General features: G+C 37.8%; 1 protein-coding gene across 25 annotated transcripts in view; it reads right to left on the bottom strand.

Annotated features, from left to right (window-relative positions):
• Positions 1-512: 512 nt before the first annotated feature.
• MARK3 (microtubule affinity regulating kinase 3) overlaps positions 513-18,869 on the bottom strand; it is a 63,992-nt gene continuing 45,635 nt past the window's right edge. For 4 of the 25 annotated variants that reach the window (XM_074908712.1, XM_074908719.1, XM_074908714.1 and 1 more), the window contains 6 exons: positions 18,319-18,422; positions 13,392-13,556; positions 12,402-12,659; positions 10,030-10,056; positions 5,240-5,284; positions 513-3,018 (listed from right to left, as the gene is read on the bottom strand). In XM_074908712.1, the coding sequence (XP_074764813.1) occupies positions 2,673-3,018; positions 5,240-5,284; positions 10,030-10,056; positions 12,402-12,659; positions 13,392-13,556; positions 18,319-18,422 (945 nt within the window). In that variant the 3' untranslated portion in view covers positions 513-2,672. The remainder of the gene's footprint in view (positions 3,019-5,239; positions 5,285-10,029; positions 10,057-12,401; positions 12,660-13,391; positions 13,557-18,318; positions 18,423-18,869) is intronic. The other 21 variants (XM_074908722.1, XM_074908723.1, XM_074908726.1 and 18 more) reach the window with 11 other exon arrangements.

Raw genomic sequence — 18,869 nt, 5'->3', positions numbered from 1 at the left:
ATCTCAAAACACCTAGGCCTGCTGCTACCTCCTCACCACACACTGACCTCCAATTATTTTAAAAACTTGTCGCTTAAGGAGAAAAAAAACAGCTGCAGTTGTGTAGTTATATCAGCAGCAGTGCTGATAAACCTACACAGATCCCCAAGGAATATGAACAAGTACAAGGCCTGTGTTTGGGAAGCAGTTCATCTTTGGTTTGGAGATCTGAAGAAAGCAGTTTTCCTTTCCAGGCAACTCCTAGAGGCTTGAACAGTGAGCATGCAGTATGCTAAAGAAACAAGGATGTATTCTTGCAACTTGATAATTTTACAAGGCATTTGGGAAGGAAGCTGTTAAAAATTTGTTTCCTATTACATTAAGTAAATTTTCTTTAATACCTCAAATACATATTTACTCTGAAAGAACCTGTTGAGAATGCTTTAAGAAAAATACTTAAATACAAACTTTAAATGTCCAAATTATGATACTGGTGCGCTTCTTAGAAACAATTACATACTTAACAGGTGAAGTAGGAAGAGGGTATTTCAGAAAACATTTAATATGAAACCTTTTGGAACTTCCATCAAATACAGATTTACATCATTTACCAGAACACTTTTTCAGTTCAGACAACAAAGTGCGCTGCCGGGTGAAAAAAAAACACATTTGGAGGAGTGCTTAAAACGTAGAAAGTGAAAGGATAGGTGACCATTCACCTGATAAAGTACAATGACTGCCCTGAATGTCTTATTGCTATTACAAAATGGAGTTTTCATGGAAAAAAACCATACTGAGCAGCACAGGCACAGGCAGAGCACTGAAAGCCAACTGAACTCTGGTAGCACCTGGAGTTCTCAAGCCATGGCATGATACAGAATATACAGAGAAAAAATGCAAATTCAGGAATATTTACTACATTTAACAACTATGATTACCCTTTAAACTAGCATAATCAATACCAAGGCTTAGGGGGAAAGAGAGAGGAAGTCTGCTGCCTTCACAGACCACAGATCACAAGAACTAACTTGCAAAATATTAAGGATTTTGCATTTTCACCTCAGGTCGAATCTGAACTGTGTACTATGAATAACTATTAGCTCACTGCAAATTTAAAATGCAAATTTAGGCTCCAGTTTAAAGCACATGTTAAGTACATGCTTAAGTACTTCTCTGAAACATAACCATAAAACATTAATACAAAACGTAGATAATGCAGGATATTATCTACAGAAGTCCTTGACGACATAAACCGAGTATCAGTAGGAAACAAAGCATGAAGGAATCTCTTCATTCTAGCTTGCAAAATCAAATCCGGCTCACCACAGTGATGGTTAAAAAGCGGGGATCATCCCAGAGTAGCTTCACGTCCTACAGAAAGCTAGCTGGCCATCAGAGAGTTCATCAAGGGCAAGTTTCCACACTGCACGTTAAAAGAGTGACAGTGGACTCCCTCTGCAGAAGCTAGAGACACAGCTGGCACAAAGCCATAAAAAGCAATACAACCAGAGCCAAGAGGAAGCACACTGGAAGAGAGCTGCAAGGAAAAGTTTTAACTGCTACTGCCTATGGCTGTAGTTTAGCAATCTGGATGTTATAACAGAGATCAGTAGCCAATCTGATTCCCACTTCGGGGTTTCAATACTGTGCGCACCCGGAACGCAGGGGACAGCACTGCCACCTGTGCAGCAATACCTCAACATGGCACCGTCTCAGACATGGCGACTTGCATCAAAATATGGTCGTTATTTGAGAGTCCTTTTGTGCTTTGTATCAGACTGACCTAGTCTAAGGTGGAGAACTTGCTCTGAAAGAAGAAGTCACTAGTCATCATTTAGCACATCCTTTTAAACTGCCTCATTCTGTAGAGGAACAGTGGAACAACAGAAAAATGTTCTTAGCTGCAATCAATACTCATAAGCCAAAAGGACAAAGATACACTTTTAGTAGCTTAGCAGAAGCAGAAGAATGGAAGCGTTTACCCAAATTTTAATGCACAAATCAACTACATTTTAAAATTTGATTCAGACTTAAATAATAAATAGGTGGGCAAAATATAATGCAAGACTTACTCAGTAAAAGTGAATTTTTAATAATCTCATGAGATCTACTTAGAAAACAGGACTAATAATGTTCACAACCATAAATCCAAACCCTTCACACACTTTTTTTTTTTCTTAACACAGCAGTGAACTGTAAACCTGCGTCTACTGGTTATCGCTTCAGTTACTTTAAATATTAACTCAAGTGTTTCCTCCTTGGCCATTTCAATTTTTAGCACCAAAATTAGCCCAAAAAGAGGTACTGGTACAGCTCGATGTTGTAAATGAATTGTTTACATATAATACTTTATATATTATACACACATACTGTACATTCACACGTCCACACAAACAGGAGGCATATTTAAATGAATATATTCTGTGTTTCAATTTGTTGTCAAAGACTTAGGAGCAATGGAAATAAAGCAGAAGGGGTAATATTTTACATAGTAGGCAACTTTAATGCTGTAGTGCACTTATAAAAAAGTCCAACTCTCCCTCCCAGCTCAGCAGCTTTTTTTTTTTTTTTTTAATATCACTATTCAGAAGGATGCAGAAGTTATTGCCTAAATGTTATTCTATACATTTCCATTGGAATTCTCAAAAACACTTGAAATTGCTAACTAATTTACAACTTAACTATTTTTCTTGTTACAGCTTTAACTCATTGGCAATTTTGGAAGCAATGTTTTTAAAAGCTATGGATGTTCCCGATATCCGCTTAAAGCGAACTCCATTCAGGGACAGTCTTGGCAGTTTACACACCTCCATCTCCCACTGTACAAGGTTTTCCGCATGCCCATCTCCATGGACACAGAAAAGCAAGAAACGCTCTCTTTGTTCATAGTCACAATTATTGGCATCCAGGACCTTTCGTATTTCCCTCATCATGTCATTGGGATCCATGGAGCTGGTGGTTTTCATGCTCCAGGTAAAACGCAGCGACCGAGGCTTGGCTTCCTTGTTCTCATCCTTCTGATCCACAGCTACATTGCGGCTGAAAAACAGGAATTTATTAGTTAGCAGGGCCAGCTACCTTCTCCATGTTTCACGTTAGTGAAGCAAACTAACACACAACGCACACTACCAGTATTAGAGCAGCATCTAGAGGCTCCGGCTGCGAGCAATACCCCGCTTCCCTAGCTGCTGTACAAACACACAGTCAAGGTGAAGCATCAGCGGTTGGGGCTGAAACGGAGGCATGGTACGACAGGTGACACAACTGGAAGTCACTGGAGTCAGGAGCATGAGGGAAATGACCTTGCAGAGGTACAACTACATGCATCACCTACGACTTGATTTTAAGGCAGGTTCTGCTCAAACCCTTATTCTCAGGCCACGTGGACAGCTGGAAACACCAGCTGCGTGCTAGAAGTTTCTGGAACATTCAAACAGTGGCGACTTGTGACAGAAGTGTGCTCAGGCCAGGTCGCGGGAGTGCCAGCCCATGGGAATTGCCTGCTCATATACAAGGGGGATAAGCCCATGCAGAAAGGTCCTGGGGGTTCCTCCGCACCTCCTCCTGCGCAGCAGGTTGGACACCAAGCACTGGGAGGGCCCATGGAGTCCCATGGTAGTTAGCTGCCAGCAGGAGGAAGGGCAGCAGGACTGGGAGACCTTGCCAGGGGTCACCCACCTACTGCCCCAGGGCCAACATGTGCCACCCAGTTCTGGACTGGTTTGGTTTCACTCTGGCCTTTCTGCATTGTGAGTGTTTGAGATGATCGCTAGAGATCCACCACATTGTAGGCTACTGGGGTTACCTTCAACAGGGAGGAAATACTTTGTTTCTAAGTTGGCCAGTAATTTTTTTTTTAATATCAATGACTGATAGAGGTAAAGTGACAAAATCTTTTGCTGGTACAAGTCATGCGGCTATGCCCTTGAGGCTGAAATGGAGGAAGGAGTTGTAAGTCACTATTAGACACCACCTCAACACTGTTAGTAAAGATGGTGAATAAAAGGGTTACTGTTACTGTCACAGTTTTAAGAGATAAAGCACAAAATACTGAGGCTGCATTTCCCAAGTCTGAAACTTTTTTTTTTTTAGCATTAAAAAAAGCTTTTCCTTTGGTAAGGATAAAGTTATACAGGACACAGAAAAATGTTCCAGAAATTTCTAGTTAGCAATGATTCTTCTACTTCAGTTAAAACCAGTGGTCATGCGGTTAAAGAATAAGGAAAGTCTTTATACAAGAATAAGAGAAAATGTAACAGATTTGTCTTATGAATATTTGCACACTGTCAGTCAGCTCTTTAAATTTACTTGTCCTCAGGACACAAGACTTAAATATATTGACCGTCATGCTTAAATGTTTTCTGAAAATACCTAACCTAACTGACCCCAAACCATGCAGTTTAGGTCTCATGTTGAGCTTCAAAGTTCAATTTACAATATTAAGTCAGGCTTTTCTTTAAAATAGTTGGCAATGAATTTCTAGTTACACAGTGCTTTACTTCTACCACAATTAAGCAGACAATTATGAAAAAGTTAAATAAAAAGTGATATCAAGCTCAAAACTAACTAAATAAAATCTCAACCTATTTCAGAGTTTTATCTTCTAATAGAAAGGCCTCCAGTAACTGAAAGTCACAGGATTATGCTGTCAAATCCAGCTACATTATTTGCCAGATGTTATAAAATTCAGCATATTAAGGAGTACTTTTTTTTAATTTTAAGGTTTTAATTAGTAAGGCTGTAAGGGGACAGGGGGAACACCAACTTTGATTCAAGGCTCATTTTGTTTTGGAAAGCTTTTTCTACTTCAGAACAGTTAGCAGAACCAGCACAAGTTTGATCATTTCCAGTATTTTTTGATACGTAGATTTTTGAAGAAGAGTATAACATGAAAAATACTGTTTATCTATCTGTGATTTTGGAGATAAAAAATATCTTGTCACCCTTCAGTGGTTATCCCACACGTTTTCAGCCTCAGTAGAGGCCACTTACCTACACATCTACAAGACAATAGCAAATTATAATGACTAAAATGCAAAAAAACACACAAGGGAAAAGGCAACAGGAAAGATGAAAGTTTAGAACCAAGTCAGTCAGTGCTTTAATAGCCATTTTGCAGACAGAAATGCTTCTATGTTTAGTTTCAAAGCCTTACACAAAACAAAAGCTGCTGCCTGAAGCCACTATGCCACATAATCAAGGGGAGAAAGGTTCAAACTCACCTAAGTAGTAACATTTTAAACAAAAATTTTACCCTCACCTTGAGCCCTCAAATCTCCCGTTCCTCTCATATTCAGTCGGGAGCCTCATTGAAAAGAATGCAGAAGCAAAAGGAAGTGGGAAAGAGAAGACAAATCTTACACTACAATATACAACATCTGAGTAGTTGCTAAAAGATACTGCAATCATACCAAAGGTGTGTTAAAATACAAAGCAACAAAGACGTAAAGAACTGCGTCGGTTAGACCAAATTCAGAATAACATATCGACAAGCCAAATGGAAGTCTATAAACTACAGTTTTTAAAAAGACCATAACTAATCTTTACAATGTATATTTATACATATTAATACTGTAGAACACTAACTCACTGAATAAAGTTGAGCTTCTAAAAGCAAAAAATCTGAAACTAAAGTTACAACTTACATATTGAAGTTACCATATTATTTAGTAAATACCTCCTAAAAGAGAAGTAACTCCCAATCACTTTTAGGCTAATGATATTTAAAAGTTTTACATGGGAATACAACATATATCCAAAAAAATACCCTATTTACAGGCAAGTCTGGTCACCCTGTGTGTTCGCATGCACATCAGATCTAAGGTATTAGGTGTTTAAACAACACCAGACACCTTAATGCAAAAGAACAAGTTGCATATACATTTTAACAAAAATTTAGAGGTAAATTCAAGATTTCTCAAGCTGTGGTAACTCCATACTATTAATTCCCACACTGACGCATCTTCCACATCTATGAGTAAGCTGAAGTTTTATGTCTTCTTGCATTGCTTAAAGCTACATCACTGATCATTACCATTTTTAAAAAGCCCAGTATCAAGCACAATTAAGGGGAAAATCATCTTCCTCTACCTTCCCATTATTGCAGTACCATGGTTCAACATCTCTGCATTAATTCTGCTCACAGGGAAGGTGCCTTTATAAGGCTCTGACCAAGACTACCCTGAGCTAGTACATGGCTTCACTGAATTACATAAATTATTAAAGCAGTTTGGTTGACAAGTGTCTAGGCGTAGGAATGTAAGACAGTAAGTTTTATTTTCTGATGCACAGCAGTATTTATATAAGGGTGTGGGGGGTGTTACAAGGCTTAATTCCCTCCTTCCCTTCTTTTTGAGGGTTGCAGTGAGGAAACAGGCTTGTAAGATGACTCTGTGCAGCCCCTGTCACGAGGGCACAGGACCTGTTCTAGCACCGTGAGGAGCATGGTGGCAAGCACTTGGGAGCTACAAGGAGCTACTGGGCCTGCTCCTTGTTCAAAATTCACTGTTCATTGCAACAGAAATCCAATTAATAAAGCGGTAAGTCACTCAGCTATGAGGTGCTTGTCACAACAGCATCCGATCAGAACCCTGCTCTCTGAGGTACTGTGCAGCACGGCATGATGGGGTCTCTGCTAGGAAATGTTTGCCATTGACTAATGAACAGCTGTCACAAGCAAAAAGGATAAGGAAGATAATGAAAACAACTGACAAGTCCTCAACTAATTCTAGCACTTCAAAGTGGGTTTTTAATGGTAGTTGTTTTCATGAGATCTTGTGCTACTTATCTATGGTGGATACAGTAGAAGGTGGAAAAATATTTTTAAGGTCTGAGTATACAGTCCATGAACTCATCCTCTGAGTCCTACAACTCTGTAGGACTGAGAAGGGGTAGGTGGGAAGAGAGAAACCATCATGTGCACCAACTGAACAAATCCATGATCTGGGAAAGGCTCATTTTACTGGGCAAAGCAAGCAACAAAGTTTGAAGACACTGCTCAACTGAAAAATTGAAAGTACTTGAATTTTAAAGACCTTACTGTGCTCCTACGAAGTGGATGATGGCAGCTTTAAGAACTGCAAGAATTTATGGATTATGGGGTTTTGGGGGGAGTTTTGGGGGTTCTTTCTGAAACTTGCCAAAGGCTGTAGAGAATGGGAGCATAACCAGTCTCCCCAACAACACATAATTTTACTGTTACTGGAATCTAGCCAGAAAAGTCTGGAAGGAAAAATCCCTTAAGGAGGTTCTTAGACCCCTTTTAGGTTGAAATTAATTCAACCTCTTCAGTTTCCAAATCACTATACTCGAAATGTAAGAAAGGTCATTATTTAGAAAATACCTGCAACTTTGAAATAATAAACACTCTTCCATGGAAGCCTCTCAGAAAATCCATATTTTGTTCAGTTTTTCCATGCATCAGTGTTCCATTCATTTAGCACGAGGAACTGCATTCGGTGACGCGCACCCTCAAATATGAGCCATCATGCCAAGCTTTGGAGAGCTCTGCCAGTCTCTCTAGATGCTCCCTCCTCACGAAGGACACGGTTATGGTCCAGTTCTACAGCCCAGCACTGCTGCTTTGGGAACAGTCACTTACTGTACTGCCAGTATTGTTTCAGTGGGTCTGCAAGTCAGATGCAGCCCTGAGGCCTCCTCATTGCTAACAAAATCTTCGCTTCTGCACGAACTGCAAATTGCTAGTTTATGCTCTAGATTTTCTGCTTTTGCTTGTATTTTTACATAAATTAATTTTATGGACCAAGACACTCCTTGGTCTTGAGAATGGAACAAATATATAGGAAAGTTATGTTCTCATTTGTCATGCAATGCCTATACACCATCTCCTTCATGGTTTGTGAAAGGCTTTCAAAAATAAGAATGTTTCCATACATCTGTCCTGAGTTATGCTGTGTATTCTGTTCTTTACATCTTTGTACACTCTGTTAAAAATCCAAATAAACACAAAGAAAACTGTCTAAAAAGATATAGAAAAACAGCAAAAAGTGAGAGATGGTAAAATAAGATCAATTTATGGAAATGAAGAAAAGATGCTGCAATAAAATCCAGAACATAGAAAGTAATTTTTGTTGTCAGAAAAAAGTTAGACTTCCACAATAGGCAGACCGGCAAGGACAGTGCATGGTACAAGAGATATTTTATCCCTCTGTGTACTGAGGTAGTTTAAAAAGCAGCGACTGATTATCTACTTTTGTTCAGCTCCCTAGAATGATGTTGCAGTACTATATATACGTACTATTGGGTTACAGTAGTTCTTTCAGTGTCAAAGACAGTGAGCTTAGGTAAGACTCACAGGATATAAAGCAAGAAGGAATTGCCAAAACTCCCAAGATTTCAATTTAATTTTGTACCTACATACAGATCAGGTATGGAGGGACACCACGCACACTTAAAACAGAATTTTAAAAGCACAGTCTGGTCCTGTGTAGGTGGTGTAAGACTTTGCAAATCTCTTATTCAAGACATATTCATGGAAGCAGTAGCAGCTATTTCCACAATAGCGTAAGATTCCTGGCCTCAAGTCAAAAGAAAATTTTAAAAAATTTAAGAATTACCTTCAAGTCTCAAATCTGAACAACAACCACCTAGTTTAAAACTGTACTCATATTAGCATTTTCTATCTTTCTTCAGAGCAGCAGGGTAACAAACTCATATGCATCCAGTTGTGGAGGTGGCACAAATCACTACCCTTTGTTTTAAATGCAGTGTGACTACAGAGAGACAAAAGCTCCCTCTTACGAAGCAGCATGTACGTCACAGTTTATGATGTACAATGGGTTAAAACTATTGCCACTGCTCAGTTTCATCTGTATGTTGTGTTGGATGGTTTCTATCCTTAACAGTTGGTGCATGTTCCTTTTCTCAAGTCAGCTGTGACAACGTCAGCCAACCCAACCAACACCAGTTCTAAACATAGTTGTGTTTGGAAGTGCTCTGATTATTATTACCGTGGCATGGAATTTGCTCATTTAATCAGGTAGGGTACCTTTAGGCTCAGACTGTACATAATAAACCCAAATTTAGGCATCAATTTACATATCTCAGGTCCCCCTAATCTAAGTATTTCCTTGAATTGGTCTGACAAACTCCATATGACAGTCGCATGCATAGCCTTGCATTTTGATAGTTTAAACAGATGTCTGGTTTTTGGCCCCATTTTCTTATTTTGATCACTAGTTGGGAATTGAAAGTATCACCCTTCAAGAAGCTCCAAGATATGATAAAACTAAACGAAGTTTTATAAAATTCTAATTGAAAATTTACCTCCAGATTAAAATTGTATAATCAACTTCCATTAGTCCTAATGGATTAATAAGATAAACAGCAGCTTGATTCATTCCCAAACTGTAAAATTAAATTCAATCCTTTAGGCTTGAAATGTGAACCAGATTTCTGAGCTGTTCCCTTTTGTTAATAAATCTGCATAGATGTTATACTTTTTGTTTATAACTGAAGTGCTCTATTTGTACTTCAGCTGCAACTCACTTCAGCAAAAGCATCCCATTTTAAAATAAATATACAGCCATTGCATCTTCATCCAATCTTTCATACAGAACAGTTAGATTCACAGCTGTGTTCAGTTTCTATTGTAACAACTACAGACAACACTTCAAACTGATTTTTTAATAAAATATAAAACAAGGATAAGAGAATGTAAATTTAGCACCACTTACCTTTATTTGCTTGTAAACTTATGTTTTGTTTATACTTTCATCATTGTTATCAAACACCTCATTCTTCAAACATAAGCATGCTAAGTGTATTAGTACAGAGAACAGAATTACTTTGGTACTACCAACTCTATCGAAGAAAGAAGAATTCACAAGGCATGCTCAGCATCTTGTTATACAGGTGCCACAGATTCTTAAGTATCATCATGAGTTAATGGATTTATTCTATGCTTTCCTCTCAAGAAAGAAAGTATTTAGTTCTCAGCAGAAAGTTTAGTTTTCAGAAAACCAAGGCTAGAAAGCCAAATCTGTTGTTAATTGCAGGAGCCACTTTTGTTTAAATATAAATAAATCCTACCTTTTGATAAACCTGAATGACATGTTTCTAAAAGAAATTAAGCCAAAATAATAATTAACAAAAAGTTTTGTACAAAATAAATTGAAAAAGCTATTCAGAGTGAAACATGCAAAAAAGATCTCATTTAAAACGCACAATGAAATTACACTTCAATACATTCTGAGATTAGGCAGATGACTCAGGGTCTGAAGAGTCAAACTCTTAGCACTGCTACTTGTAAACTTGATTTTCTGGGAAATACGCCACCAGTAGTTATTATGAATTAAAATATATGCTGGTGTCAAAACACTTTAAAACTCATAATCTGCAAGGTCATATAAAAATATGTTTGGATTTTCTTCATGTTATTTCAAATAGCAAAAATTATTAATTTTACTATAATTAGATCTTGAGTATGTTCAGTTAGGTTTCTTCCTTCATAAGATTAGGTGAGCCATGTTGTGTCAAAAACTGTCTTTAATGTTTAGTTAATTTAGTGGCAGAAGCTGTAACAATTGCCTACACCAGAACGTAAGTAGTTCATAACCAAAAGAATCTGATTCCCCATAGCAAACGCTAGAATAAATTAACAGGTTTTAAGGGTTTTTTTATTTAAAGACAAGAAACATAACCATCTCCTCTGATGGCACTATCCACCTCCTTAGTAGTTTGTACAGCACCTAATATAACAGAGACAAAACTATAAGAGCTTCCCCAAGTGCAAACTTAACCATCTGTAACAGTGCTATTGTGTTACAACTGCATGTTATTTAATCAAGTCCAGATGGAATTTAAACTATTGTCAAAAGTAGTGGGGAAAAACTTCAAGAAAACCACACTGCACTGCAAAAGTTGGAACTTGGAGGTAATGATAGAAGTTTGAATGCTGCCTAAACAACTGAGTAAAAAAGCTTACATGTTCACAGTTTGAGTGTCCACAATTGGAATGTCAGATGGAAAATTAAGTAAGGATATTACAAACAAAAGTACAGAAAGAAAGATGTGCCAAAAGGATATGTCTGACTAAGCCTTCACTTGACAAAAAGCGGATGACTTAACCCTTAAAAAACCTTAATATTTTATCACTCACTCTCAACATAAAAAAGAAGAAAAAAAAGAATTCCATACAGCATAGTATTTCTTAAGGAAGTGTTAGCTGCAGAGACCTGAGCAGGGTTAAACATTTACCAAAGGCTAGGCTGTCACATTTTTGTTTTTCACATAAACAGCTTCTACATTTTTAAAGAAATTTACTCTCTAAATTGAAATCAGCTAGTCATGAAAAACTGGACTTTGGCTTAGCATTATTTTGTAGGAATGGGAGACTGTGAAGAGGATGATGAGAGGGAGGCATGTATAGTCACAGAACAGACAGGAAAGAAACAGCTTGGTGCTCATGTGATGTAAGCCTAAAACAAAAAGCAAGCAGGCCAAGATCAGAATTTTATATTCCAAAAAATTTCACATGATGAGGAGGGTACAAAAGTATGGAGATTATCTTAAGGTGAAGATAAACAAGCCCTCACTTCTGCAAACACAAGTTGTGGATATCAGAGTGGTCTGAAGTATGCGGTATGTGAACTGACAGGTTTTAAATACACAAGGAAAATAGGTGGTTTTCAATTTTAGGGTTTGTAGGAACTAACTGAAATGATGTATGGATTGAAACTAGAAGTCCAGTTAGAATAAAGACTATTAGGGCAGGAACAACACCTGCTTAAGATAGGCTTTGACTAGACCAACACATGCCAAACCCAGAATCTGCAAATGAACTAAAAGGTCAAAACAAGAGTAAGTTTTTCACAGCTTGACCAGACTCCTGCCTAGACTGAAACCATAGTACTGCCATTATTTTAATATGACATGCTAGCACTACTGCCAAAAGATGCCTTTGTTTCCTGACTCTATCCTTTAATCTGTGATATTTCTATTCATGAGTTGTCAGCGAGATTATTCTGGAAACACTGACAGCCTAAGTGACTGGGAAACACAACCTGAGCTTCTAACGCTACATTAAATATCACGACTGGGATCCTAGTTTATGCCGCCTACAGACAGACCATACAGTCAGAGTGAGCAGCTTTTAAGCTGAGCTGAAATGTTTCAGCTCTGCAGCATTTGTACCTCAAGACATGAGGATGAAGAGCACAGAAGAAACAGCACAGACCAAACTGTCTCACTTTTTATCCCATTTGATTCAAGTGCTAAAAACAAATGGCTTCTGTAACCAAAAAGAACTATAAAAAAAATCATATGCCAGTGCATTTTAAGATGCAGAAATTATTGAGCCATTAATCAGAGAATGTGAACAAAACCACCTAAGCAATGAACTACTAAGTATTTTTACTACCTGATAAAGAGGAAATGTTGCATTACCATTTTAAGAGGCTTACCTTCTTGTGAGTTTTGAAGTTAGTTTAGTAAATAGATTAGTGGAACCCCTGGTTCGAGTCTGAGAGAGTGGCGTTGCTTCATGGGACAGACTGGGGGAGGCTGGCGGTCCATTGTAGGTAGCAGTACGTCGCTCTCTGAGCTGGCCGTGGAAAGTGCTCCGACTAGCCGTTCCTCTGGGGAAACGAATACGATCAGGTGTGGTTGCACTGCTAATGCTGTGAGTTGAAGCAACAGGAGTTCTTTGATCGGGAATAGTGCTAGAGCAGAAGACAAAAAACAACGCTAGAACTTCTTTACAGAAGCACTACCACAGGTTCTGCAGGAAACACAAAACACTACGTTCTACAGTAAAGCATAAGCACACACTTTTATATAGGTCGGGGTTGGAAATATCAACATTATTACAGCACCATATGGAATCAAAACTTGTAAGAAGTTAGGATTAAAAGGCTGCCGAAACAGAAACCTACATAGGCAGAAAAATGCAACAGGAGTATCCTGGAAAACACCAGATAAACTAGGCATACAATGTTTCACTGAGAAGACTGATAAAAGAATAGATGAGTAAGGTTTCCTCCCAGGAAAGAGAAGCAATAGGTAACTTTAGAGTCTCTCCCTCCACGTTCTAGATATATATCTTTGAAAATCTTGCTAATTTGAAAGTATCCAACACAAAATTCTCTACAAGCAAACCACTCCAAGTAGTGAAGTCCTTCAGGATACACGGTTAAAGTCTCCCAAACTTTGACAATAGGGAATGTCCAATACTCCTAACACTAAGAAAAAAAATTAAGGTTCATTACTGCAGGATTATGTCACAGACAGCCTGACACACCACAAGACAAATGTAAACAAGACTAAAAAAAAAAATGAGGAAACACACATCTTGTGGGCAATATATACTAGAACAATCTAGGACTAAAATTCCACAGCACAAAGTTAAGAAGCAGTGGGTATAAGTTAGTTTCACAATGATTTCAGGTTCTTACATAGGCCTGAAGTTATCTGCGCCATTGTCTATTGGAGGCAACATCATCTTCGTGTGCACTGAGGCTGACATGGACATCGACTTCTGATGTCGCAGCCGAACACTGGAGAAGGATGTAGTACAAACTGAAGCAGGGCTAGCTGCGTAAGCGAACATTTCTGTCAGGCTGTGAGGGGGTTTGGGTTCAGGCAGAGGCAGAAAGAAGAGCATGATGGACCAACAACAAACTACTGCATAGAAAAAAAGCAAACTTTTCCTTCTATTAGCTGATTTATGAAAGAACACGAACTCTTAACAGCCCTCTTCTACGTAAACAGCAGTAACTACACTGCACTCCCCTTAAAAAGTTTCCTCACTATAGCACTTGACATCTATGAAGTGATCATTCTCTTACCATTAGCATTAGTTTGCAGTGATACCCTCCTTCATGTACAGAACCTGAATGTGCTGAACCAGTGTTCTGTGCCAAAGCACTAGTATAAAGCACTGATGTAACTCATATTGGTCTTAACATTAAAAAATTCATGAAGAACCCACCAACTGCACTTTCCAAAAGACTGATGATAGCTCCGTTACTGCAGTGAAATACTATGTTTTCAGAGTGCATCAATGTTAAAGAGAAATCAGTGTAAGTCAGGCAAGCTGTCCAATCTCCATCTACATCTGATAACTGAGGGATTTCACAGGCACAATCAAAAACATCATCATGATCTTTAACAAGTCCAGAGAGGCCCAAACAAAAAGGCTACTACTAATCAACCTGTACATGTAGGAGGCAATGAATAACACTTGGTGTTCTCTGAAGAAAGAGGTATGGCTGTTAAAGAGCATATCATACTGCTTGGACACAAACCCTAAATTCTCCAAATTACCATTCAGGCTTTGAAGGAAGGTATACAGTGCTGTCCTAGCAGAATGGCCAGTAAGCTGTCAGCTGTATAATATGTTACAATAGGAGCATGAAATCTTTTTCCTTCTCTGGGCCAAAAGACTCTTTGCAGCCTTCACATTATCTAGTAATAAGGATGAGAAAAAAAATGAGAAGCCACAAGATCTATTGGGCCTTTCAGGCTACAACACCATATGTCATTCATCTTAAGTTTGCTTTAAAATTAAGGCAACTGTAATTCAGAAATATTGTTCGAGGTTAAGAAATCAGGACTTCCCAGTGTCAATTTTATGACTGCATGTTCACTTCCAAGTTACTTCATGGTTACACATACTGAAATTCAAGCCCTGTTATCTCATTCTGGTATGTCAGACTTTGGAGAGGAGACTGCTAGCACAGCTACAAGTATCAGCTGACCCACTCCTCAGGCTTAGCTCCCAAAGCACTAGTAGAAATCACCTCACACCTCAGATATAACTGCTGTCTGAAACAGTTAGCAAAATCTACCTCTTTGTTTTGTTTTTAACTTTTCAGAATCTAGAAACCCTCATCTGGAGACACACATGCATCTCTTTACAATGCAGAATCCAGCAGGATGCCAACTAGAAGCACTACTACAACAAAAGCCTGCAACACAGCCAGCTTTTACATTACCCCAGGGCATTAAGACATTATGAGGAAATGAACATTCATCTCAAAAGCAATACCTTCAAGTCAAACAACCCCCAAATAACTGGTCACTAACCTCTCAAGCACTTCTAGCTCCTTTCCTCTCAATGTGTTGCAAAAGATAAAGGAGAAAGAATCTATTTTTACAACACATTAGACCCAAGTTTTATTCAGTCACCTGCCTCCAAAGATGTGACAGCTAAAGGTATCAATAAGGTACCAGAGCACATATTACAGCATTTCTGTATCTTCCTCTGAAGCTTTGCTAGAAATCAGCTTCCTTGAATTACTAGCCTGGGAACACAGAAACAGCAAGCTAACATTCACCAATTAGTGCCAAGGCTTATTAAAAATCTGAGGCTGTTGTAAATCATTTGTAACACAAATGATTTAAAGCAATTGCCTATCATTATGAAGAGTGTTTCATGAGTCCCCAAGTGCATTAATTAATGTTCAGACTTTGGAGGAAAGCCAGAGCCATCTCCAGCAGAATGCCCGTCTCAGCCACACAATGTGTTAAAGTAGGAACATGGGACTTAAAAACTCTTTGCTTCTACCAGTCTTGCATGAGGTCTTCAAGACTACTTTCTCCAACATCAAGTCCACTAGCTGACTATCAATTCTTAGTTTCCATACCGTGAGAAAAAGTGCCTTCTCAGAATTCAATGTGCACGAGAAAAGCAGAACAATCAACATTTTAACACTTTCTCTACAGAGAGAATAGAGAATTTAAATGCACGCATCTTGCCTTTTAAAGCAAATCTCTCAAGTTTTCACTGGGTCACAGTCAGTATCTGATTGGCTATGGAAAATCTAAAACCAAATCTGTAATAAATGATTTATAATTCCTCCTGCCTTTAGCATTTGCCACCAAAAGGCACTTCAAAAGCAAAGAAAGCATTTTTAACAAAACCTTGGATTTATACAAAGCCCAGGTTGTACTTCAGATCTTGCTTCACAGAAGAAAATCCATTACAAGTTTCTAGAGTTACTTTCTGCCAAGTTCAGAGTATAATAATATTAGAGATACTACAGAAACATCTGAAGGCAGGCAGCATTCATTCTGAAGCGCCATTCTCCTCAATAGCCATGTTGATGTAGCCTGCATTAAAGGTCCCTGTATTTCATGTGATTAGTCAAGCCTTTGCTCAGTTACAGCAACAAAATATATTCAGACGTAAATTCTGAATTCTGTGCCAAATCACAGTAATTCTGAAACTGTGCCAAAATGAATGTGCAGTTTACAGTGTTGAAGCTTTTCAGACAATGAGAAGTCTCCAATTGCAGAACAACTGGCAATGCGTTCTCATTATCTTCTCTCATTTTAATCCTCTATAAAAAATAACAAAATTAGTAATCAAAAATATGTGATAAAAGCTATAAAGATTTTTTTTCCTGATAGTGAAAATATAAATGCTCAAACATTTCAAGTGACCCAAATCAGACTAAAGTTTGCAGGATAAGCAAATGATGTTTGGATACCATATTGACAATAAAAGGTAAACTATATAAGTTTACCAATGTTTATTTTATATCAATTATAGATATAAAATACAATTAATATAGTTACCAAGTACTACTCAACATTAACTTTGAGCTTAATGCCCACACGTGACAAACTAGAAAGTCATCGGTTTGTTGAGAAACTTGAAGCTGGGGAAAAAAATATCAACTTGAAAAGAGAGGTCTTTAGGCACATAAAGTTACTCCTAAATTAATGGGACATCTGAAGCTCAAGCATTCCTAGTAAACAATATCTAATAACTTTAAAAATACATAATAATCATAGATGAGATATTGCAAAGATATTAGTTTAAAGAAGAACAAAAATGTTATTAAACCAAGAAATCAAGTAATCAGATCTGATCAAAACTAGAGAAAGATTAATTTTTGCAAGAGATTTTAGAAAGAAAAAAAACTATCAACATATCAAATCAAAGAAAGGATGGTGAGCTTTAATCTAAACAAACTTGGTAACATTAACAAGGACTAACCAATGAAGGCTGAGACAGACACACTAAGAGACAGTACCAAATAGCTGTGCTGTACTTCACAAGACAGTTGACTGCAGGCCCAGCTGGCCAGCTAGACTTTTGGCACTCTTCAAATTTATACTTGACTTTTTTCTTAATCACTTTCAGTTTGTAGAAAGCTAGGAGGAAGAGACAGGGTCAAAATCATATTCTTTATCCCTAGGCTCCAGGAGTCAAACAAGGGACAGACAGACTTTCCATTCAACATCACAACTTTGCCACTCTTCCTTACGAACTGCCAAAAGGAAGAGGAAAAATTTTGTGCAAAAAATGGCAGATCTGTCACCACCTTCAACACGAGCTACAAGAAAACGATTTTCTTCCTATCTTTTACAATTTATCATAAAATTAAGAAGGGGCGGATAAAATTAGGAAGAGTAGGAGAGAGGTACACATTCCTCCAAGCTTAAGCATTTTTATTAAGTACTAGCTATCTGGGCGCTCTCCTGCCAACAGTCAACTACTTAATTATTTACCAGCTTTTGAGACCAGTAAAATTCTGTGAAGAACAGTTGGTTGGAACTTAGAAAACCTCAGCCAGCCAGAAAATTTGGTGGTATTCTTCACAGGTGTTACACTGTACTTAATGTCTACATTCTCTGTTACATTCATTTTCCACAGCTCTCCTCAGTCTTTGGTACACAGGGAAGGATGGCACTAGACATCAGTAGTCTACTAGCCTACAGTACTAACACATGAGCTGGTTAACTTCAATTTCATTGCATGCTCCAGTCAGGTTTTCATTCAGTAAAGCAAGAGGAAGCCTGTTATTTTTCTGACTGTTTTCACTCAGAATATGGAGGTATCAGTGCTTCCCTTCTCAAGATGAGTTCTGTAAATACTGGGAAGGGATGTTTCAGTCCAAGACAATGGCCTATCAGTGTTTCATCTTTGCTCAGACAAAAAATTGCTTTCTCCCTAAGACTCTGTAGAGAAAACAGTATTCCAATTAATACAAACAAAGTACAGTTCAGAGTAAAATGTAAAGAGAGAATGCCCAAAGAGAGATGGACTTTGTAGTCTGACACTAAATAAGCCTCTTCTGCAAGCATATGTTGTTTGACTACAGGAGTTAACAACTGATTTAAGATGAAAGCTGTACAGATACGAGATATATTTAACCAGAAATTGGGAACTTCCTTTCACAATCTAAGTATAAAGACTGCATTAATTTGGTATAAGAAAAAAAACCCAACATACTTACAGGTACGCCATAATCAAAGATCTGTACTCACCTTTCATTAAGAATTATACTAGAAAATTACTGAGTTTTATATTACAACTTTTTGGAAATGTGAAGACAAGGGACAAACACCATAGGAAGACATTTCATATACCTGTTCTCCTTGCCATTTTGTATCACTGAATGCCTATCAGCAGTGGTTCTTTCACTACAAACATATGTGTTGCGCCGCGTCATTGCTCCGGGGGCAGTATTATTCTACAATTAAAAAACACAGGCTTGTTATTACCTACAAGAGGCTTTTCTAGGGTTAAGTCTACATATAATTGAAGGCTGGTTTACTTCATGCTAGTTCTACACAGTTATAAAACAGAGTAAATCATTAAGTCAATATACAAACACCTTCCAGCATCTTTAAGGAATAACGCAATAAGAAAAAATAATTCTAACAAGTTGTTCTCATGTTTCAAGTTGATGACTCAAAATTTATATTGCTTAAAAGTTTTTAATTACCAATGTTCTGAATTACAAATTCTCAGCATGTATAGCATTCAGCTACATATGGACAGCCTATGTCTTTATAGCCTATTTTTGAAATACTTTACCACTTGCAGATTGTAGAATTTTCCTTTAAGTTAAAATCATACCCTTAAACAAGATAGGAAAGCAAAGACTTAAGAAACAAATATGGTAAAATTCAGTGGG

The sequence above is a fragment of the Athene noctua genome, chromosome 6 (genome assembly GCF_965140245.1).
Source record: "Athene noctua chromosome 6, bAthNoc1.hap1.1, whole genome shotgun sequence".
NCBI lineage: Eukaryota > Metazoa > Chordata > Aves > Strigiformes > Strigidae > Athene > Athene noctua.
This window is presented reverse-complemented; position numbering and strand designations above follow the sequence as displayed.